At 42.5% G+C, this 24463-nt stretch overlaps 2 protein-coding genes across 4 annotated transcripts in view; one reads left to right on the top strand and one right to left on the bottom strand.

Annotated features, from left to right (window-relative positions):
* Positions 1-9664: 9664 nt before the first annotated feature.
* On the bottom strand, positions 9665-11944 carry ALG2 (ALG2 alpha-1,3/1,6-mannosyltransferase). The gene is made up of 2 exons (XM_065629590.1): positions 11540-11944; positions 9665-10589 (listed from the first exon to the last, which is right to left on the bottom strand). Exons 1-2 carry the CDS (start codon positions 11942-11944, stop codon positions 9690-9692), a joined length of 1305 nt encoding a protein of 434 aa, XP_065485662.1. The 3' UTR covers positions 9665-9689.
* A 283-nt stretch (positions 11945-12227) lies between these two features.
* SEC61B (SEC61 translocon subunit beta) overlaps positions 12228-24463 on the top strand; it is a 46861-nt gene continuing 34625 nt past the window's right edge. For 2 of the 3 annotated variants that reach the window (XM_065629339.1, XM_065629340.1), the window contains exons 1-3: positions 12228-12317; positions 12422-12519; positions 13217-13318. In XM_065629339.1, coding sequence (XP_065485411.1) covers positions 12315-12317; positions 12422-12519; positions 13217-13318 — 203 coding nt within the window. In that variant the 5' untranslated portion in view covers positions 12228-12314. Of the gene's footprint in view, positions 12318-12421; positions 12520-13216; positions 13319-17423; positions 17752-24463 lie in introns of those variants that run through there. The other variant, XM_065629341.1, reaches the window with a different exon arrangement.

Raw genomic sequence — 24463 nt, 5'->3', positions numbered from 1 at the left:
GTGCACGAGCACAATTTTCACACAGAAGCATAACACTGGGTTTGCTACAACTACAGCTAAGGAACAGATTGAAACCTGGGAAGCAGCAGCAAATAATTCCCATTCGTATGGTGACATCCAGTGGGTCCTTCCAGTGGCTTTCTTCACATTTTGTTCTCGTTCTTCAAGCACGAATAAATAGATCTGTTAGTATCTCTTTCAGATCACAGTTTCAGACCACTGCGACTTTTCACAGTGTCAGAGTATAGCTCTCACAGATAAATGGAACTATCTGATTGCTCAATAGCTGAGAACAGCAGGTATGGAAGAGGCTGTTTAGGTTTTCTTTTAAAATTCACTAGACAGGTCATTCCAAGCCAGTCAGAACCAAGCCTGTATTGCTGCCTGGGATTATTCTGTCCCACGTGTGGGGCTTTACATTTGTCTTTGTTATCTTCAGGTCTTCTTGGCTCAACGTTCCAGACTGTCCAGACTTCTGTGTATGATGTCTTTACTTCCCAGCATATATATCTCTCCTCCTAGCCTGGTGTCACGTGCAAACTTGGCAATGGCTCTTTCAATACCATCGTCCAGATTGCTCACAAAGATGTTGAATGCTAGTGGACCCAATAGTGACTTTTGAGGTACTCTACTCATGTTATGTGGCCAGAGTCCAACCTCCTGCTCAAAGCAATGTCAGCTGTGAGATCAGACTAGGCTTCTCAAGACTTAGACTTTATTGAGTTAGGTAATGAAAATCTCCAAAGTGAGAAGTGACCAGAAGTTTTTCCTTATATGCAATTGGAACCTTCCTTGATTTGATATATTCCCTCATGTAAACTTCCTTAACACCTCGTCTCTTGTCATCCCACTAGGCACCAAGGTGAAGAGCCTTGCTCCTTCTTTCCAGTAACCTCTTACAAGAACTGGAAGGCTGCTATTAGCAAGCTCACTTCCCTCAGCCCCTCCTCACAGGGCACATGCTACTCTCTGACCAGGGTCTCTTACATATTCTATACATGAAGGATCTAATGTTTACACTACTACTGTTTCGGGTTTTGTTTGTTTGTTTGGTTTTAAGTTGTTTTATGTTACATGGGATTTTGATCTGTCAGAGTGGTACAGCAATGTACATAACCAAAACACAGGCACAAGTCATACTCAGGAGAGTATTGCAACTCTAATATGCAGTTGACTCACAATACAAATGTTATTTCCATTACTAATCTCTATAATATATTCACCATCATGATGCTAAGAGTTCCCAGCCTCTGGGAAGGAATACGTGGGTTGAAATCCACTCAAGCCCATAGCTCTCTTCAGAGTTCTCCTTGTTTGTTGTTTGTATTTTAAACTATACATTGGGCTGAACCCTGTTGGTATATTTGCATTCTTTTGATTAACTTGGGGACCAACAGTTACACAGCCAGCGCATTCCCCCAGCTGACACAACTGTTTCCCTAGAACAAAGGCTAGCTTCTGGTTTCCCTTCTGTTGAGATGAGCTCACAGCTGTGCAACAGCTGTGCTCAGTAACTCACACATCCTGCCATCCCCAGGCCTGCCCCGCTCACCTTGCCTACATACCGTGGGATGCCCACCTTGTTATTACGTGCTGCTCCTGGACCCTCACCCCTTAGCAACCAAATGGCCCTTGCTGATGCCTAACTCTGTCTTGTCTGGATCTGGACAGGTGATGTGAGGTAAGAGAAAGGACTGACCAGAGGGAAACTAAGATAGCTGGGGACTGAGGTGGTCCTGGATTTCTTCCTGGTCTGAGGGCTGTTTCCTTCATTAGGACCAAAGATGGCTTAATTCCTCCTGACCACTAATGAGCCCCCACTAGCATATCAGGCATCTTCATTCATCTGCTGCATTACCTGCGCTGCTCCTGCAGCAGCTCTGCCTGGACCTCTCTCACCTTGGTGGAGGGTCAAATGCCCTGCCAGGCTCCGGTCACACAGTCCGCCTGAGCAGTCCCTTGCCGTGTTAGTCTTCTTGGGTTTCAGTTTGTTGAGAAAAGGCCTTTTAAAAGGAGGATGAAGGAGGCAAATGGCCTGTACCATGTGACAGGTGCTATAAGAGGGTTGCCAATGAGAGAGACAGTCCTACTAGGTTTTATGCTTCCATAGTTCCCCTGTCATTTTGTGTACCTAGAGGAGGTGATGGGCAGGACCTCTTTCTGAAACCAATCATTACAAGGGTTAATGTTTATTAATACACGTAGCATCTCGTTCAGCTGCAGGTTTGTTTACAGGATTAATCCTAGGCCAGAATCAAGATTAAAAAAGAGTAAATCACACAAGGTGTGATGCTCGTGTGATTTGTTTTACACGCTTGTAAGTACTTAGAGACACAACCAAGAACTATGCTTTGCTTTTTGACTTTTGCCTGGGAATAACTCAAGAGAGATTCTCAATTTTTTTGTCTTCTACAAACATTGCTATACAGTGCAGGAATTGTGAAAACCCTGAGGGGGAAAGTTCATTAAATTAAAATATGGTATGTGCCTGTAGTTGTAGTGTAGGCTGTTTGAAAGCTAATTTCCCAGTGACTGATTATCTTATGTAAGGGTTTTAAAACTTGGCAAGTCTTGTTCCCTTTCTCCATGTAAAACAACTCCAAATAATTTCTATTTTCATTTTCTCAATCGTTACATTTTTCTTCTCTTTCAGTGCACAGGAATTGGAGTCATAAAGATACCGTAATGTTAATAGATTTGTCTCAGAGTTCATGAGGTCAAACTTTTTGGTCTTCCCATATGACTAACAGTGCAAAAGTCTGGAATCAACTCAGTTAATCTCAGGCATAAAATAACTAGAACTGAAGAACTGCACAGCCATAAATCAATACAAACTAATATCTGATTTATTTCTTTTCCGGTCACATGTTCTACTTTCACCATAAAAGCATGTAAAGGTAACTATAATTAAAATGTGTATTTCCTTCTCTACTATTTGTGTTAACATTCATGCTATTGATTATACCCCTTTCATAATAGTATATTTTTCAGTATTCTACAGTTATTGTTTCATTAAAAACACCTCTGTGATATTAACTACATAATAAATTACAATTCAAAATAAAATATCAGCCATTTCATCCATGAGAGAGAATAATAAAGCCATAATAAAAGGGAATAAAGTTTAGGAATATGATAATGTAGCATGAGGTTTTTATAGACTCCTTGTAAATGTTAAAATCTATAAATTTTTATATTGTGTAAAATTGTAAAAAATAGTAATGAAAGGGGGTGGGGAGAGGAAAAAAAGCAGGCTGGTTTAATCCTGAGATTGCTGTTGTTCTGATTTCTTTTTACAATCTGAAAAAGTCGATAAAAATTATGCATATGAAATTATTTGTTCATGACTTATCTTATTTACTATAGGTATTAAAAGTGAAGAAGGAAAACTGGGCTTCCACTTTCCAGCCCACAGTATTGGTAAGAGAAGAAACTCTAAAGCCTAATTATCTCTCTTCTCAGCTTCCTTTGTTCACACCTTTGTTCAAACTTGTATGTGATCTGCCCGTATTTTTCCAACTATTCTCTTTCTTTATTTGGCTTCTTTTTATATATTTGAGTTCTAAGTGAAGGCAGAAGGATGTGCAAACATGGGAAGGAGAGGACAGAACATGAGTTTCTCCTTGCAACCATTTTCTTCCAGTTGTCTCATCCATCGCACCATACTGGTGGGCTAAGAAATTAAAAGCTTCATTTTCTTGTTGTCTAATGATAATTTATTTGATTTTACTAGTGTAATACTTGATATTTCTTCTGATGGCAGATTGCACTAGGAATTTGCTATTTGATTTAAATAAAACTCTCTTAAATAAACTTTTATTTAAATAAAGGAGAAAGGGTGAAAGATATATACGCAAAGAGCATGGATTTCTAAAACAGGTTCAATACAGGTACAAATAATTATTGCTTTTAAAATCTGCCATTTTGGAAGCCCAACACTGGTCAGCCTTGTTTTGCTGTACTGTGCTGCTCTAGAGACAGCACAACAAAATGTACTTGATATTCTCTAAAGCATGCTGACTTGTAAAATATGGGGCACTTATTGTCCTCTCATGATGAAGCTGCTTCTATTTAATTGATAGGTAGCTTGTTACTGACAAGTTGTTCATTCTACTTGCATAACCAAGATTTTTGTCAGATTTCCAAAAAGGAAGAGAGGAAGTCGAGAGGAAACAAAGCTACACCTGCATAAAATAAGGAACTGACTAAGCACTTGCACTTCTGAAACAAAAAGTTTATTTGTTCTGTAAACCTAAAACATAATTTTCATGTGTGGGTCTTAAAGCATCAGTAGTGAAAGGACAGTATGGGACTAGGTGAAGAGATGCTCAAGAGAACATACCGATGAGTCACTGCATAATCTGAAAATATTTAAGGACAACCACAGCTTTAATCTCAAAGGCTGCAGCTCAGAGTCACTCTGTAGCATTAAAACATACTGAGCTTTCCTCATGCACAGCAGTAGCACTCAACAGTTTAAGATAGAAAATTAAGATAAATATTGGACATAGCAAAAAAATCCCGAGGCAGTTTATACAGATGTTATTCCTCAAGCTGTAATCCACCCAAGATATAAGGATTACTGAACTTAAACCACAAAGAGGAGTTGATTTGTGTCTTCCCTGTCAAAATGTAACCTACAGCAATTTAATTAAATAACAAAAAAGCCCATCATATTTATATCTCTTGCTTTAACCCATGCTAAGGAGGTGGGCACTGTGGGAGGCAGCATAGAGCTTCCCTCCAGGAGGGGAAAGTGAGAAGGGATAGCAAAGAGAGAGGCCTTTGCAACCATACTGCAGTTATGAATGGTGTGGAGAAGATGAGTAGGGTTTATATCACCTCTTCTAAAAAAAGAATTGAGAGGCTTAAAATGGAGCAAGCGGGAACTAGATTCAGGATCTGGAGAAGGTGATCTTCATGCAATATGGGGTTAAACTGTGGAAGTCCATGTATTTGGCTGTTACAAACGTAAACATTTCCATTAATTTCAAAGGGAAAACGGAAAAAGCGGTGGAGGAGAAATCCATTTGAACAACACAAAGAAACCATGACTGACTCAAGAAGACCCTCAGCTGTCAGGGAGCTGCAAGAGTGAGAGTGCTCCATCATGGTCAGGAGCCAGGACCTGAGGGTCATCCCACCACATGGGGCAATGACCTCACCAGCCAGAGCAGAGCTCCACTGTACCCAAGCAGCTTGGTGGCAGTGACAGGGTCTCTCAACAGTCCAGCAATCATTAAACCAACAGGCCTTACTAGCCCTGACCAGCCCTACTTGGATCTTCCACCCACACCTCATGGCCACAAGGGCTCCGTTTACATTCAGGCCAGGGTCTTCAGTTCCTGTGTGAGCTGTGTTGCAGGTGAACCCCTTTCTAGTCCTGTCCTTGAGCTGGCCGGCTTTCCTGGTTTGAACCTGGACTTGACACTTTACCTTGCTTCTGTCTGATGATCACTACACTGTTGATAGGACCTTTGTCTGACATCATACCTTCTCTAGTTGCCCAGTTCAAGAGGTGTGGGACTGCACCTTCTCAGTGAGATCATTGCCCAGCCTCAGTTGTGGCCAACCTTGGCTCCTAGCTTGTTCTCTGTTGTGAAAGAGTCTTGTTCTTGCTGCTCCCTGGCAGTTAGCTCAGGCCTTCTCAGGCTGAGAACTATGCAGCCTGGGCCTCAGACTAAGCCAGGGCTTGCCCCCACAACCTCCTTGCGGCTATGTGTCATATGACTTGACCCATGGCCACCCCGCAGTTTCTGTTTTGACCCCAAACCCTGCAGGTAGCTGGGATCAGCATGCAGAGGCAGATCTGTAGGCTTCTCTAACCTCTGCACCCAGAGCGACGCCCTCTGCCCACCAACTCCTTTGGTGCCTGTTGAAAGCATCTAGGCTTTGTTATGCTCCACATCAGCAGCCCCCAAGGAGCATCTCAAGGACAATTTGGTACATGGGTTGATCTGCCCCTCTACCTCCACTGCAAGTGCTCCATAATTTTGTCAAAAGGAAGTATGGGGGTTTCTGGCCCTTCACATGAACCTATCAGCTTAAGGAGGCTTCAGCCTACCTGGGATCACACACAGTTTGGGTCCACAGGTACTCCAGGAACTCCACCCTGTGCTGTTGAAAAGAGCAAATCTCTGGGATTCAACATGGTGTCACTATTGCTGCAAGTGACTCAGGACATACCTGGCATTGTCTGTGTGCCTGTTGAGCACTGGAGAACATGAAGATGTCAAGACCACCACTACATAGCTATCAAGCAGGCTGTGCAGCACATAATTTAGGAAACAGAGCACAGAAGAGACTAAATGGTATCACAAGATCCTCATAGTGTCTGTAACTGGTTCAAAAAGAATTTTTCCACTCATTACCTTCTTAGAAGGCAAGGAGTGCAGAGTTTCTTAGAATTTGTCAGCTTCTTTTCATGATTCATAACAGGGTTTTCCAGTATCATGGCTCCTGTAACAATGCCTGCTTGGAAAGGGTCTCACTTTCTATGGACATAAGAAGCACATGCAGCTTCTGAGGAACTGAAAGAGGCATTCATCACAGCCTCCCTCACAGTCCTGCTCAGGCCCTGGCTGGCATTTCATTGTGGAAGCACATGCCTCTGGGCCATTGGGGCCATACTCTCCCAGAATCTAGCCCAAAACAGAAGCCCTGATTGAGTCTTTTTCTCTAGGCAGCTCACTCCCACTGAGAGGAATTATGACATCTGGGACAAGCAGCACCTGAAAATCAAAGCTGCCTCTGAGGAGTGGCAGCACATTCTTGAGGCAGCAGAAGAACCAGTGGTGCTGACCTACCACCAGAGCCTGGAATACAACTGAGGGGTGAGTTGCATCTCCTCCCACCTTTTTTGCCAGACTTCCCCCTCTCTGTCCCAGGCTTTAGGGTAGGCCAGTCCTAGCCATCCCATCTTGAGGGCCACAGACAGCCCTAGACTTGAAAGAACTGTAAGAGCTTCTTCAGTTTCCACAGTCAACTCCATGATTGGAATTGTGTAGTTAGTGGGTGACTATTATACTTCCCCTGCCAGAGGTCCAGCAAGATAGCCTTGGCCATCGCACAGTTGTGGGCCCCAAAAAACTGCTCCGAATCAATAAGTCATCAGGGTTTTGAAGCACGAGGCCATTGTCCTCCACATGGTCATAATCCACTCTAGAGTTGTCCTGAGAGCTGGGAGGTTATTACTGCTGAGCATCTAATGTCTCTTGGGACATATGGCCCCTGGATAGGCCGAAAAATGAGCCACATCTGACTAATAAATACCAGTACTATTGCCCAGTCCCAACCGAATATTTCTGGAAGATCACAGAATGGTTTGGGTTGGAAGGGACCTTCAAAGATCATCTAGTCAAACTCGACTGCCATGCGTAGGAACATCTTTCACTAGATCAGGTTGCTCAAGATGGGGAGCAAGAGATCTTGAAGCAGCCTAAAGGGCTGTGCCATGCCTCTCCATGCTGACCATAGCTTCCTGCAGGATTTCAAGTTTAACCTGCAGCTGATGGGCAGCCTGAGGACAAGGTTCCACAATAGTCAACTCAGAGCTTGAGATGGCCTGTGCTACCAGTCAGGAAGCAGCAAGACTGGGGCTGCTCCACAAGGGATGTCAGTTGAAAGCTGAGGAAGACCACACCACGGAGACAGCGATCCCACTGACCAGGGCACAGTACAGAAGCAGGGCAGCTTGGTGACAGTAACAGATTCTGTTGCCAGTCCTAGTGATCACCAGGTAAATGTGAGATGGCAGGTCAAGTCCAAGTGCAATTCATGAAATGTCACAGAAGCTGCAGGGGACTGGGCTGGGCCCAGGTCTGCAACAACAGAGCTCGGGAAAGGGCTGGAGGTCAAGGTTTGAGCACAGATGGAGCTACCCAACAGCTATACTGGCAAGTGTGCATCAATGCATACTTCAGGTTCCAGGTTATTTCCAGGGCAATCTGGAGAGGACAATGTAACATAAACTATGCAGCCACGGGACTTGGCTCCAACCATCCTGCACCTTCTAACCCAGGCCAAAAACATCTTGAAAGCGTCGATGCCAATGACCACAGATTATTTCCACACTCTGTCTCCAGGCCCTTCAGTCGCTCATTGCTATACCCATCCTGAAAAAGTGATGCAAAGATTCAGGAAAACTTCTATCTGTTGCAAGTGGATGAAGGGGTGGGGAAGGACCAGAAATGCAGGAACAGCCAAGAGAGATGATCGATTCAGGCTGGCCAGTTCTTCTGACATGAACAGAAATGCTGGAAATAGGGCCTGAGATCACCTGCTCCCAATCCATAATGAATAAACATTGTAGTATCCCCATTTACTGATGGAAGGGCAGAATTTGTTCGTGGATTTTTTTTTTTAATTTTACTTCAAATAAGAGTTGGACTTGATGATCCTTATGGGTCCCTTCCAACTTGAGATATTCTGTGATTCTGTCAGATAAGCCTTACACTGAGACCTAGGTTGCCACCCCAAGCAACAGAAAGCCTGGTCTCTTGGTTGTGAAGTACTGAGTGTCAGAATGCCTGAAATGTTATCTTAAACACAAATTGCAGAGTTCAGACTAAAAAACTGCATCATTAAAAATGGATTTAAAAGAATGAGGAAATTGTACATTTACTCAATCCATTTTCAGACTTAAAATTCAACTGTGTGTATTTTTCGTAACAGAACAACCAACTAATAACGATGCACTACAAAAAAAAAGTAGAAAAAAACCCAGATATTCCTTGCCCCAAACCAAGTATTACACTTGAAAACAAACATAATACAAATTACTGTCATTACCACATTAGGAGAAAACTGGGGGGTGACCCCCCTCCCCAGCTAAACTATTCAGAAAAATTATACCAAAAAGTTAGCATTGAAACAGGCAAATAAAACCTATCTATATTGCCTGCTCCAGATTAGCACCTTTTAAAAAAGTGTACTTCCTGTAATTTAGAATATAATGAAATTTTAAGTAAAGGGACTATCATTTAAGTCTCTACACACCAGAAACTCTTAAAATTACATCCTTAATCAGAGCAGATATCTGCATAGACGTATAATTTCACCACTAACATTTTTGCCTGAGGTAGTCTGATGTCTTTGGTTTTATTCTAGTCTCATTCTCCTCCTACTCACACACCTGTAGGCTTGTTTATAACACCCAGTGCGATGAGATGATGCAATTTTAGCACAGCACTACAGAAAAAGGTCAATTATTTTAAAACCATGCCATTCATATCCCTGATGATTTTTTTAAACATGCAGTTGGTTGGATTGTGCAACTCTCTCCATACCACAGCTGAGATAACTCTACACATTACTGATGATTTCAAATAAAAAATAAAGCTGTTCTTATCTGTACAAAACTTTATTTTGTAAACTGAGCTAGCTATATCATACAGTATTAAAGGAAAATGTGCAATAATGTCCTAGTGAGTTACTGCCATTCAATTATGCATTTTTCCAAGGCACAGTACACAACAGTACTCCTACAATGGCAGATTAGCCTACCGCATGAAAATGTTAACCTTCTAATAAGACAGTGGGACATGTTTTGTATCAAATGACATAAGGCAGCAAAAGAAGCAAAATGAGGAAACTCAGATGTCCCTGGTTCTGCATCATAGTCACATTGAATACTGATCCCCTCTACAAATGAGAAACAAAGCTGTAAAATATAACACAGGAATATAATTTTATTGTGTTAATCTGCATATATATTGGTACAGCTGTTCTGCAAATGCTTCTGAGGAAAATTTTTCCGTAACTCTGTCTCTCCCAGCTGCTCCCATTGTGTCCTTTAAGAGAGGATCTCTCACAATCTTTTCCATGGCCTCAGAGAATTGCGTTGGCAGAGGATCACACAAAAATCCTGTAACATTATGCAAGACTGATTCTAAAGGACCGCCTGAATTAACCGCTATAACTGGGCATCTCATATACATTGCCTCCAGAGGAACAATGCCAAAATGTTCATTGCTCGGTGTATAAAGCACACATACAGAGTTACTAAAAAGAGAGATCTTCTGTTCATCTGAGAATGATCTCAGAAAAGTGACATGGTCATTAACTTTGAGCTTGGTTGCAAGTCTCCTCAGCTCTTCGTAGTGCTCCACGTTTTCCAGAACTCGTTTATCATAACCACCTGCCATAACCAGGTGAACTTCATTCCACTCATGAGAATCAAGTCTTCCTCGAAGCTCATGCAAAGCTTCAAGAGCCAATGACAGATTCTTTTTTCTCTCATATCTATTAATGGAAAGAAACAAGAACTTCTTTTTGGGTATGAGGCCAGCTATGTCTGCAGGAACTATTGTTTCAAAGCTACTGATGTTGAGTGATGGGTAGAGGACATCTGGGCTTATGTGAGATAAGGTCTTAAACGTGTCCTTGAACACACTGGCGGTGAACTTGCTGTTCACAACAATACAGTCTGCCATGCCGGTCGTGAACTCTTCCAGCCAGTCAAGTGGTAATCTGTAAACGCGCTTCAGGAAAGATTCTCTCTTGGTCAGAAGCTGATCAGGAAAATGACAGTAAAACAAAACCTTCTTACGAATTCTGGCCAGTCTGAGCACAGGAATGCAAGCGGACACCTAGTGCAGCCAGGAGAAACAGGACAAGAGGAGACATTAGTTATTTGTGTTGGTGCCTCTAGGATGTACATGCAATTTCAAAGCCATGCCCTAGGAGAGAGTCCTTTGCAAGCTAAGTGCTTTCTCCCTCTCACTTCCACAAGCGCATCCAGCTGTGACTCTGGGTTTTCTCCCTTACCTCGGCCTGTGAGGCCACTATGACCCCTTCTCCACCAAGACTCTTTCCCCACTAAGGCCCCATCAAGCCCTAGCACTTCCCCATGCACCTCCTCCCACCAAGGGGAAAGCTGGGAGGGGAGCCCAAGCGGCAGCACCTTAGAACCATAAAATGCCCTGAGTTGGAAAGGACCCACAAGGATCATTGAGTCCAACTCCTGTCCCTGCATATGACAACCCCAAAATTCACATCATATGTCTGAGAGCATCTATCCAGTCTCTTCTTGAACACTATCAGGCTTGGGGCTGTGACACCTCCCTGGGGAGCCTGTTCCAGTGCTCCAACACCCTCTGGGGGAAGAACCTTTCCCTCGTGTCCAACCTGAACCTCCCCTGGCACATCTTCCTGCCATTCCCTCGGGTTCTGTCACTGGTCACCAGAGAGAAGAGCTCAGCCCTGCCCCTCCTCCTCCCCTGGTGAGGCAGCTGTAGCCCCATGAGGTCTCCCCTCAGTCTCCTCTGCTCCAGGCTGAACACCCCTTATACGGCTTCCTCTCCAAACCCTTCACCAACTTCGTACCCCTCTTCTGGAGGCTCTCCAGTAGCTGTATGTCGTTTTTAAAATGGGGTGCCCAGAACTGCACACAGTGCTCCAGGTGAGGCCGCACCAGCGCCTCCTCTTCCCTCCAGCTGCCCCGGAGCCCGCCAGCATCCCCGCCCACTTCGAGCCTCCCGCCACCGCACCAGCGGGACCGCAAACCGCGGCGGCGCCCGCCGCCCACCCGGCCCCGCACCTGGTCGCAGACGAAGGCGTCGGCGCTCTCTCCGCTGAGCAGCAGGACGTACAGCGCCACGAAGGCCATGCGCAGGGCGGCGCACAGGGCGTGCCCGCGGCCCCACAGGCTGCGCGGCAGCCACCCGCCCGCCTGCCGCACCGCCAGGCCCCGCGTCTCCGCGAAGCAGCGCGCGGCGTCGTAGTGCGCCGTCCAGATCTGCACCCGGCAGCCCCGCGCCTGCAGCGCCAGCGCCGCGTCCACCACCAGCCGCTCCGCCCCGCCCAGCCCCAGGTCCGGGTGCAGGAACAGCACGGACGGGCCCTGCCCGCCCGCCTCCGTCTCCCTCTCCCTCTCCGCCGCCATGGCTGCTGCGGGGGGACGAGGGGCCCGCCCGACGGCCTCGCACCGCGGAGCAGCGCGCATGCGCAGCGTAACTGCTGCCGCAGGACACGTCAGCTTCCATCCCGGGCCCTCCGCTTCGCCCCACCCGCTGGGCGGCCAGGACGCTGCCCGGCGCCTCGTTCCGCGCGTTCCCTGCTCGGCCGCCCCGGCCCGGCCGCTGGTGAAGGAGCGGAGGCGACCGAGGCGTGGCACAGAGGCAGTACGCCCGGAAAGTGGCCGCTGAGGGACGGGGTAGGGAAAAGCGGCCGGCGCCGCTCAGGCATAATCCAGGGCAGCCACGAGGCCCCAGGAGGCGCGGCGAGGGGCGGGGCTTGCTGCCGACAGCGACGTGTCCGGAGCGGCGGTGCGGGAGAGTGTGTGAGGCCGTGCCGAGCCCTGAGCCAGCGCCGCCATGGTGAGGGCCTGCCTGGGGTCGGGGATGGCTGGGGCGGCCCCTCGCCCCCGGCTGTGCCCGCCGCCTCTCACTCCCCCCCTCTCGGTTCTCTCCTCTCTCCGCAGCCCGGGCCCAACCCCAGCGCTACGAGCGTCGGCTCCTCCGGCCGCTCCCCCAGCAAGGCCGTGGCTCCCCGCGCCGCGGGCTCCACCGTCCGGCAGAGGTAAGTGCGGGAGGGGCGGCGGCGGGTCTGGCCCCTCGGGACACCTGGCGGTTCCCCTCAGTTCAAGAAGGACAGGGAGCTGCTGGAGAGAGTCCAGCACAGGGCCACGAAGATGATTAAGGGAGTGGAGCATCTCCCTTATGAGGAAAGGCTGAGGGAGCTGGGTCTCTTTAGTTTGGAGAAGAGGAGACTGAGGGGTGACCTCATTAATGTTTATAAATATGTAAAGGATGGGTGTCACGAGGATGGAGCCAGGCTCTTCTTGGTGACAACCAATGATAGGACAAGGGGTAATGGGTATAAGCTGGAACACGGGAGGTTCCACTTAAACATGAGAAGAAACTTCTTCCCAGTGAGGGTGCCAGAGCACTGGAACAGGCTGCCCAGGGAGGTTGTGGAGTCTCCGTCTGTGCAGACGTTCAAAACCCGCCTGGACGCCTTCCTGTGCAACCTTATCTAGGTGTTCCTGCTCCAGCAGGGGGATTGGACTAGATGATCTTTTGAGGTCCCTTCCAATCTCTGACATTTTGTGATTCTCCTCGGCTGTGCCAGGCCGGGTGTTGTGCCCTCCGCTTGCCTGGCTGTGTAGGCTGGTGCAGGTGTCTGGCTTCCACAGTCCCTTGGGGCGGTTGGTGCGAGAAGCTGTCAGGCTGCTAACGTGTTTTGGTCTTCTCTTTTGTTCCGTTGTCTTCTGAAGGAAGAACGCCAGCTGCGGGACAAGAAGCGCAGGCCGTGCCACTTCCACAGGCACTGGTGGGATGTGGCGATTCTACACTGAGGACTCTCCAGGGCTCAAAGTGTAAGTTGGGTGTATGGGCAGTAGCAAGCATGAGGGCTATATATTTCACCCACGTATGTAATCTCTCAGCCTTTGAATTTGGAGATCAATGTTCTGGTCTGTGTGGGAGAACATGCAGAGTTGTTGGCTGCTTAGATAGATTTGGGATGAAATATTTAATCTGTAAACCTGGTGAGGTAGTTTTCAAAGTTATAGTGGTTTTAAAAAAGTAGGTACAAGTTATATTTTGTAATTGCCTAGACTTATCTTCAGTAGTCTCTGAAGACTGCAAGCAATCCCTTTGAAGTTGGGAAAACTTACTTGTCACAGTGAATTTAGGCATCTACATGCCTGTTTTTGTTCTCTTAATTCAATTTTTTTTTCTTTATTACTAGACATGTTGTGATCTTGTGTCCTTCCTTGAAAACATAATACAACCTATACGCCATATACTTGCAGAATCTTAGGTGTTTTTCATGAAAAAGCTCAGGATAAATTATTTCAGCTAAGTTTGCAAAGCACATAAACATTCTGATGCTTTGTATATTTCTGTTTTTACAGGGTGAATATGCCAAGACTATGGTCAAATATCTGTTGATAGTATCCCATAAGCTGTAAAGAGAGCCTAAGTTTTTACCTTTTGGCCAATTTGAGTCATTCAGATCTGTTTCCCAAACAAGCTTTGCAGCTTAATACTTAGGTAGCAAAAATGGAAAGTGTGTTTCAGATGATGGGTGCGTACTAAGTCATACCCTGAGTGGGAGTTCATGTGTCTTGCAGAGTTGTACTTCATGGCCTTGTTCTTACAGGGCTGAATTGACTCAAGACACTCAGGGAAGTCCCTTTTGCTCCTTTTTTCTAGAATCCATTAGTATTTTATTTTTGAACCTTTTAAGAGAGCCGCTGCTGGCTGTGCAAAAAGAATGTTTGGGGAAGAGCTGGTGGTAGTCTAGTTTGTGATTATTCTACAAGTAATCCTTTCTCTGAAGTTGTCTTGTGTGTTTTTGTTTTCATATGCGCTTGACACATGAAAACCCAAAATCTGTACAGCAAACCGTCAAAGTAGTGGTGTCCTGCTACTGCATGTCTTGCTTTCTTCAATCTGCATCCAGAGAGGAGACAAGGGAAAGAAAACAAAATAAAAAGGCAATAAGTAACAATAATATAATAGAACAAATTATGCAGATAGGCAAGGCAGCTGTTTTCTGCGTAGTTTGGTCTACTAAAGCTCAATTTAAAATATTAATAAAACCAAACTGAGAAAAACCAGAAGTGTTCCACCATTAAGAAGACTTTTTTTTTTTTCAATGGATCTGTGATACAAACTGTCAAAGCAGCTTTACAAATTTCTCTAAGTTTCCTTGTGAATCCTTTTGTTTCAGTTTTGATGTTGGATAGCAGCTTGATTGATCTAAATCTTCAATCCAAGCAGATCTGTAGATAGATTTTTTTTTTTCTCTTCTATTTGTGTTGCAACACAGTGATTCCCAATACCAAGGTTTTGGAAACTGGGACTGTTGGCATTGGGGTTTTGTTTTGGTTTTTTTGCAAGCTACTGTGAGTAGCTTTATGGTCAGACTTCTAATGGAAGAAGCAAATCTGTAAAAGTGAGTTGGTTTTACAAATTACATGCATACTAGATGTAATGTTTTCTGAACCATGACTTGGGAGCAACTTTCTTGCTTACAGCTTTCCATGTATATTTCGATGTATGTTTTTTCCATAGCAACTGACTGTTACGATCTCTGTCCTACTTAGTAGGCTTTAAAATGAAAATGGGTTATAGAGAGGTTGTGGTTGCTTCAGTAAAGTGTTTCAGGCAAAGTTTTTTCTAAAAATGGTTGTGATTGTTGCTGCATAAAGCAATGTAAAAGCTTAGCACGGTGGTGGAGGGTTTTTTTTGTGTTTTCTCATGTTGTTTAACATATGAGCTTTCAAAATTACTGTGAAAAAATACATAAAAACACCTGAGAACACGTTATTTCATGCTAGCTATGATCAGGAGAATTCCACTCTAGATCAAAAGTTTTATATTTTATATTGTGCGTAATTGTACCTCTGCTTCAAGTATTTAGTATCTGTATTCAACATAAGAAATAATAAATATGTTGAATAGGCAAGTTTGGTTTACCTCAGGAAAGTACATCTATGTGTAGTACAGGAGGCTACAAGATGCGTATGTATTTAAAAACAATATTAGCCAAAAGGAGCTCTGGGTGATCTGGTCGAGAGTGGGATATGGTATTTTTCTATTTAAAACTCCGATCTAATATCATGTACTTTGAAAAGAGGACTAAACACAAACTTATTGCTCTTTCTGTGGCACGTGGTACCTGTGGTTTCTGTGTCTTGTCTTGAGCTTTTTTGCTCGAAGAGCTGTAGGTGATGTTTCTTGTGGAGCCATGACAGAGGATTGAATTGGGCTTGTGGTATAATATGCAGCTTTATGAAACACATTCTGAGAATGCACAATACCAAATCTTAGTGGTGCCTGAATAGAGCTTTTTATTTGCTTGTTTAAACTGTGTGGTGGGCTGAGAAGTTTCAGATATATGGAGGAGGATTGCAGGGTTTCAGCAGGTTGTCTTTGGAACTGGAGGAAATGAGATACTTATGTCAGTATTGGAAAGCTGATTATTCTGTAGGGGGATCAATGTCATCTGCATGTTTAAAAAAACCCCACCAAACACACAAATAATCCCACCTGTTCATTTCCATGTTGTTCTGTTGTGGTTAATGGTGCTCTTCTATTCCTGTGTGCCTTTGGCAAAGACTAGCTTACATATTACTATAATACTACTAAAGGCTCAAATGAATTAAATAGTAATTCAGGTACGCTGTAAGGGCTTTGTACACCTGATATCATTACAATTTGTATTATGAGTGACATAAACTTCAAGCATGTATAAAGCACTGGGGATTGAGAAGTACATTTGTTTGTTTAGTGAAAGACACCTCTTGATAGAGGTTGCTTATGTAGTCACTGTGTGTGTGGACTTCATTTTGCACATTTTGTCTTTGGTTTATTTGCCAAATGCTTTATGTCTATGCTGAGGGTTCTCTGTACCCAAAAAGGTCCTAAGTATGGTAGATAATGATAGAGTTTTAAAACTCAATGTAAGATTACAGTTATGAACATTTGAAGTACATGGACCATGATCTCATAGAAAAGTATGTTAGTAAATTCTTTCAATCCATTTTCAGTTTCTTTTTTACTTGGTATTCAACTAACATTTACCTACTTACAAACAGTAACCTGGAGGATAATCCAGGCTGGATGATGGAATTCATGGTGTTCCTCCCAGTAGCAGATTGAAAATCAGAAATCAGATCATATGAAGTGGGTGGTATGAAGCAGTGTTGAGTGCGTGTAATTGTGTAATAGTGCGTGTAATTGTTGTGTCTCTGAACAGCATGAAACAGCTGATTTTGTCTTTCAACATGTACCCTAAGGCTAAACTGTTTTATTAAAACATCACTATATGATTTCTAAAGAATGTATAAAAGTGGGAAAGAAAAAAAAAAGTTGAGAAATTTGTTAATTTATACATTTTGGCTAATGATCTAATGACAGAGTTAACTTTGACATCCTGTGTATCTTTTTCAAGAAAACAGAAGTCCCCGTCTGTCACCCACTGCTGCCATTGTTTTCAAATGAAATAAAACCTCTGAAAAAACATAGCTAATGTCAATTTTATGCCAAAATTTTACTAGCCGCTAGAGGACTCTGTTGGTTTTTGTATCTGACTACATCTCTGCTCAGGTGGCTACCCCAGTAGTAAATACCGATAATAATTTTCTGGAGATTGTTTTCACAATTATGAGTAATAATGAACCATTAATTACTTTCCAAATGAGTGTGGGGTTTTTTGTTGTTATATTGTGATTTTATAGTTATGTAACATTTACGGTGTGTAAAACTGTATCTTTAAAAATACGGGGCAGCAGCAGTTTTTGACAGAGATAGCTGTTTCGGTTCTGTGTACTTTAAGGTATTTGTATGGGAATGGAACAAGAGTTGTCTCATACAGTTGCTTACGAACTGATGAGTTCACTTGGCTGATAATGACTGGCTTTTGGACCAAGCAGACTTTATGTTAATTCATTTTTTTTTCTTTATTTTTAGTGGGCCTGTTCCAGTTTTGGTCATGAGTCTTCTTTTTATTGCTTCTGTGTTTATGCTGCACATTTGGGGTAAATACACTCGTTCATAGACTCAACTGCCAACCTAAAGCATACATCTTGGACCAAAAATATGGTGGATCCTGGTTGTTCTTGGAGAGAGACTGGGGAAGCTTCTTATCACCTGTTGAAGTCCTGTCAACTTTGGCTCTAATACCGAATTAATTTCTCAGTTTGCTATTTGGGCAGCTTTAAAATCTGTTATGGGTCATTTTATATTTGCATCTGTACACTTAAAATATAGGTATTGCAATAAAAGTTGTATATGGAAATAGAGTTTAAAATGTATTTTTTTCTTCTATTCCAACATATGACAACTAAAACACTATACTTGTGGTTTTCATATATAACCATATTTCTGAGAAATGCCATTTGATAGTTCAAGCCAGGTTCTTCTATACTTTACATTGCTATACGATTTTATGCTGGAAGGTCTTTTTCTGTGAATGGGAGAGGCAAAATCAGGTGCAGAAACATGCGAAGGTAACTAACATGTTTGTCGAAATAAAACTGAGGTACACTACCTGAGCTGGTTGTGTTCTATTAACTGCAGAAGAATAGCTGTATTTATTTCCTAAATGCAAGTTAAACTTTACTCAGTGCTCATTATACATAGAAATATGTAAGTATGGTTTTTTCTAAAACTGCACTTGAGGAACAATGCGAACTTGTACCTAACTGATTTTTAAAAAAATAATTGCATGGCTGTCAAAGACACATTCATTCTGCAGCTCAAGACTCTTTCAAGGATGCTTAGGGAGGAAAGTGGGATGGGAGGACCGGAAGAGCAGTGGCTGTATTTTAAATGAAAGGACATGCAAACAGCATGTAAAGCTAAGTGGCTCTTCAGATAATCACTCTAGTTTCCTTCTGGGTGTTGGTCTTTATTTTCATTTTGAACAGTCAGGCAGCCCTTCCTTCTGTTTTTAAAGGTGCATACGTGTTGGTACGTTGAAGTTTTTGTTGTTGTTCACTGCTAATATGGTCTTGGTTCAGATAACCAAATCAGGCCTTTCCATACAGTTGGATGAATTATTTCAGCCTGTTGTTCATGTAATGATTCCTCTTTGAATATCAGCTTGTAATAGGAAAACAATATTCTTGGTTATGCAGCCTTGATACAACTGTTGACTGCTGATGTTGTAGAAGCAGCCTGTCTTATCCCCCACCTTCCTTTAAAGCGATTCTCAAAGTAGCATTACTTCTGCAAGGAAGAAACTGTTCAGAACAAAAAACAAGAATAAGGATTATAGGCTCTGGGCTGTAAGGATATAACTGCTTTGAGATGTTGCGCCATGATACCTAGTGTAGATGTACAGGAGAAGACGGAAGACATGGGGCAGAAACTGAAAATTGTCTTACAAAATGTTATGGTAGGAGGGTTTCATTTTCAGAGGAGTTGAAGAACAGGGAATTCTGGTGACTCAAAGGCAGTGGGGTAGCAGAATACACTAAAGGGATGGAAACTGAGCCAAATTAATTGTGTATCAAAGGGAAAAGGATCCACAAATCACCGCTCTGCATGTGGCATGGAAGTAAAAATGCAAGGGAAAATGGAACAAATTGGGGGGATTAGCTCACCACTACAAATGGCAGAGGTAAGGATCTGTTGTTTAAATGCTTTGCCTAGTAAGAGAATAAAATCTGTACAGTCAATGATTTCATTTTAAGTCAAGAAAGTGCTAAGAAAACACCAAATGCAACTCAGTTGTTCTACTGACCATGTGGACAGACCATGCAGCAGACTTAGTTTGTAGTACTCAAAGGGAGGAGAATAATGTACTCTAAAATAGTGTAAAGGGAAAGGAATAATGGATAACATTAATATCTAAGTAGGTAACCTCTGCTTTACTCTCCTCTAGATGGTACAGTTGTCTAATGCAGCTAAACACTTCCGGTTGCTAGATGCTGTTTTCCCACATCAAATAATTCCATTTAAGACCTTCCATATTTTTGCTTGTCTGGTATCTTGCTACTTGTAAAGACCAAAATCAGCCATGAACTCAGAAAAAGAAAAGGGATGGGGGAAAGGCTTACCGCTGTACAGCATACATTTAATTCAACTGGGTATAAAAATGTTGACTATTTTGACAGTGCTGTCCTTGATTAAATATTTTGTTTTCTAGAATATTACTGTTTTTTGAATACACTAAGAGTCTATTATCTCTAGTTCTGCACAAACTACTTCCCACCCCTTCTTGGCTTTGCATTTTGGAAGTGTGAGCTTTCCTATGGTTTAAAAAACCTTACTGCTCTAATTCATGAAGTGATACTTTAGTTGGATGTAGCTAACTGAAACATCCATGGCTTTGTTTGATGTTTCTTGTACAGGATAAAAAGATAGATTTCTCTGTCGTATCTTTCCAATTTGTGAATATTTTAATGATTATCATAAAAGTGTTAGAAATTCATGCTCATACTTATAGCATTTCATGTATGTGAGCTGTCGTGAATTATTGTAATTGGTGTTTTGCATCAAGACTTCAGCTTTATGGAAGTACAGCTAAAGAAATCCAGGTTGTAAAGATTTACCAGAAGTTCGGCTAACTGTGAATGTGAAATCCTGTTTGGCCTGCGTGAATAAATTATGGCCATGCTAACGGTAGCTAATCTGTAGTACAGAAAACTAGTCTGTTTCAGGTGGAAAAGGAGGAGGGATGGTCATTTCCAGAGCTTCGTATCAGGCAACTAGAAATTACCGAGATTTGGGATTTTTATGCTTAGTTGTATGTGATTGAATTACAAGCTTGTCTGAGCTGACTTTGAAATTGTAAATATCTTTTTGGTCTACTTAAGTGCTACAAAAGGCTCTAGGTCCACAAAGATCTTTTTCTTCGTAACAACAAAGGTTTAGGAAATCTGGAAGAACTTGCATTTCCATAGGAGATATGATGAAGTTTTGGAATATTTTGTTCTTGACTTACCCGCCCAAAAAAATAAAATTACAACCTCAGGCTCCATTATTCCTCAATTGAAGAAGGGATTTTATAGGGAAATGGTTCTGTTGTACTTGGATGTGTGTGTCGCGTAAGCTTTCCCTCCCTCCCCAGCAATAGCTCTGAGTATGTGAGCCAACTTCAATTTAACAGAGGAGCAGAAGCTGAAAAACACTATTCTGGAGGGCTTAATCTTTGCCCTTACACCTTTTTGCATGCTGAAGTCAATCACCCACAAGCTGTGAATCAGTAGAGATGGGGGCTTCATTAGTTCTGCTGTTTCAGAACTACCTTTTACTTTTGCTGAGTAGAAGCCAGCTCTACGACCAAAAAAGCCATCTTTGTCTCTTTTCTTTTTTTCTTTTTCTTTTTTCTTTTTTTCTTTTTCTCCCTTTTCCCTTTTCCTTCTCTTCTCTCTTTAGGGTTTGTTCTTTACTGGTATCCAGCTGGTTACATCCAGGCCAACCTTTCGTGTGTGTATAGTGTGTGAACTCCTCCCATCTTTTGCCGTTACATTACAATAAATGCTGTGCCTCTAATAATCACTCACAATGTTTCTCATCCTTGAAGGGACCAAGGGGGAGGGCAGTTGTTCAAGTGCATAATTCATTGCTGTCCAATACATACAGAGCTCTTTTGCAGCAGAAGGATTTTTTCTTTTATCACATCAGATTCTGAATTTACCCTCCAAGAATAAACTGTCAGCTCTTCCCAATGTCTCATCTATCTCCAGCTGTTTCTTACGCTCTCTGAGTCTATCAGACATACCATAAACTAGTGTAAGCTCTCTTCAGTGCTGTTCACAGTAAGTTATAATGCCTTTACTACAGGTGTATATATGTGAAGATAAATGCATGCACTTTTATATGGTCACTTTATCAGTTTAGAAATGCAAAAGGATGTGTCTCAAAATGTAAGCTGGTATGCCCTTATTAGACTGCACCGTGACAGCAGTGCAAAGAAGCAAACAGAACAGCTTGTGTTCTCTTCCTCAGCTGTGTTGGCTGGAGATGAGTGGATGCTATACTGAGATCATGTGGTGAGGGCTAAATGATTTTATAAATATAGTCATGGATTCTGTGAGGCACTTGGTAGAAAAAATTATCTCTTTTTTTTTTTTTTTTTTTGCCTGGAAAGAGATGTCTCTTGCTTCTTCAAACGCTAACATGTTATATACTTCCAGCTTTGATAATAAGGCAGCATTGACATTGTAATATTAGCTGTTTATATAAATATGTTTCATAGAAAGCTATGTTTTCTAGGCTTGGCATTGTTAGTAAGATATTAAGGGTATTAAAGATTCTTAACTTGGGATGCGAGCTATAAGAGGGGACTGTGCCTTTTGGCTTTTTTTTTTTAAATTGAGCAGAAAATTGTATAGCATTTGTGATTTTTGCTTTGATTTCAGAAGTTGGTGAAAAGAAAGGCAGACAAAGAAAGAGCAGGTGGGAAGTTACTGAGAACACCTCAACCTTGACATATATTGTGACCTTCTCTTTTTCTTTCTATATTCTAGTTGTCTTTTTCTCCAGAGACTGCCAATTATACTGAATCATGCTGTGGAGTAGGATAACCTCTCTGATGCAGACACATGGCATGTAGTAACAACAGTGAATAGAACAGACCCATTTTGCTTATGACAAAATCCAAGTTCAGATGTAGATCGTCAGAGATTTGACACCTTTCTCTCAAATTCAGCTGCAGGTTGCAAGTAATTATTATTGTTTCTTATTTTGAAGCATGTTTCATGCAGCTGCCTTCCAGAATAATGAGTGCAATTTTTTGACAAACCAAAAATGGCATAATTATTTTAAATTACGCTATCATTTCATAAAACAGAACTAAGCAAAACTTTTCATGCACTGCCTCCTCCAACGAGCTGTTAGTCTTAATATTAATGAACTGAAATTTTACCTAGTTTAGTGTGATTTTTTTTTTAAGCTCAAGTGTTTATCACTGAGTAAAGATACTGACTTGTTTTCCTCCTCTGATACTACAGAGATGTATCAAATATGTTTACAAATGCTACAGAGGTAAGATATAATCTCAGCGAAATGCCTCTGAAATAAAATCAGAACTAAATTTACAGTCTGTATGCTCCATTTCCAGAGGGGCTGCATCCCCAACATCTATTAATTATCAAACACAGTTCTGTGAGACCTTTTTTTTCCAAGTTTATTAGCTACTATTCCAGTTGTTTTTCTGATGAGGTAAGATGAAAAGAACCTAAAGCAATGTTGCCTTATTTTCCCAGGATTAGCTGGTAAGGAATATTAATCCTTTCTTACATAGAAGTACCATGCAGTTAGAGTACAGTATATACTGTAATCAGTGAGGGAGAACGTATGTGTTCCTTACCTCAGGAAGACATCTGCAAGGGAAAAAACATACCAGCGTGATACAAAGTTGAGAAAGACCAAACTGTTGTAATTGAGTATGAATCTGAACCTGGTGCAGTTGTGGGGCTTGGTAGACCTAGGTTTCTAATTTTGCTCTGTTGTTGCTTCCATGCTCCTGGCTGAAAAGCCTTCTTTATTGCCTTTTATGCCAATTAAAACTTTACAGAAAGTTGAGAACTTGTGCATGAAGGGACTCTTAGTGGTGGATAGTAAAATTAGAGCCCTTCTCTGTTCCAGGTGGAATTAAATAATAATGATCTCCTTGCTGTCTGTATGCAAAATTACCTAGTAGGCTTGCCTTGACTGAATGAAAGAGTTTGTGGAGTGAGATTATCTCCCTGGTTTTGAACAGATAAGTCACTTCACAACGCTTGTGGGAAGAAGAAAAAATATTTTGCTAGTCCTGCTTCCAATAATATGTTCCACCTCCAGGCTGACATTATTTCGAACCACTTTCTGCCTCATGGCAAACTCAAGGAAAGAAGAGCATCAGATAGAGGCTCTTCTCTTGGACCACTGCATGAAGAATAACCACTTCGAGGGGAATTTTTTTCAGTAAAATTACTTCTTGCAGCAAACCATGTATCTCAATTGCTTAGGCTGCTGTGGCTATGGCAGCATAGCTTCTCTGAAAAAGCATCTGTGTTCTGCAGAAAGCACAGAGCTCTTTTATTTGTCCTGGTGCCCAAGCAAGGTAATTCACCTGCAGCTGTTTGTTCCTGATATTTAAGGAAAATCTCTACTTCACCCAGTGATAGCCCTTTCTCCCCAATTTTTCTAGCTTTTCTTGAGGATGGGTGACTAAATGAACTCCTTTTATCTCTGTGAATGACTCTTAGGGTGAGATTTATCTCAGTTAACTTCTGCAGTGTGTCTCCTAACAGCTGTGCACCTTTTGTAGTCACTGCTGACAAACCTGTGTTTCTAGGGTGTAGTTCTGCTAGCCTGCTTCAGTGTCAGGTGAAAAGGTGCTGTGTAGGTGCCTGTTGCTCCAGGCAGCTGAAGAACTGTGGACAGCAACTCAAGAGTAGTTGGAGCATTTGTCAACATTGTAGGTGCCAGCTTGAGATGAAATCCAACCCTACCTCCCAGCTGCTGCTGACAGAGCTACGGATCTTGAACTTCATTTTGGTGATGAAATAATCTGAGAGTGTACAGCAGTGATGAAAACCTAGAGCCTCATGAAGTCACACTTGGCAGGTCACAGTCATCAACAAAGACTTTCCAAAGAGCAAAACTTTTAGCAGCACCATGATCCTTGAAGAAGAAATAACTGGCAATTCAGGAAAACACTTAAAAAGGAAAATAAGTCAGTAAATGCTGCTGGAGTGTGGTTTTTTCCATGTGGGTGTCACTGAACGCTTTCATTTTAACTTGCTTCATGCTGATTGTCCCAACACAGAGTTAGAGTCTATCTGCTAGAGCCTTGCCATCGCTAGGCAGCGTTTTGTGCTGTGTACAGCAACTGAGTCACCCTTATGCAGTAGGAAAAGAGCAAACTGAAAGGATATAAATTTTGACTAGTTTTAGTCTTCTTTTTTTTTTCCAAATGATTGTGTAACCAATGAAGAATAAAAAGAAAACCTCTTAGGTAAATGTGAGCAAATTTTGTGTCTGTGTGTGTGATGAGCTTGACTGTCTCATAGTGA

The sequence above is a fragment of the Caloenas nicobarica genome, chromosome 2 (assembly GCF_036013445.1).
Source record: "Caloenas nicobarica isolate bCalNic1 chromosome 2, bCalNic1.hap1, whole genome shotgun sequence".
Classification (NCBI taxonomy): domain Eukaryota; kingdom Metazoa; phylum Chordata; class Aves; order Columbiformes; family Columbidae; genus Caloenas; species Caloenas nicobarica.
The sequence above is the reverse complement of the archived record's forward strand: the minus strand, read 5'-3'. Positions and strand labels throughout refer to the sequence as shown.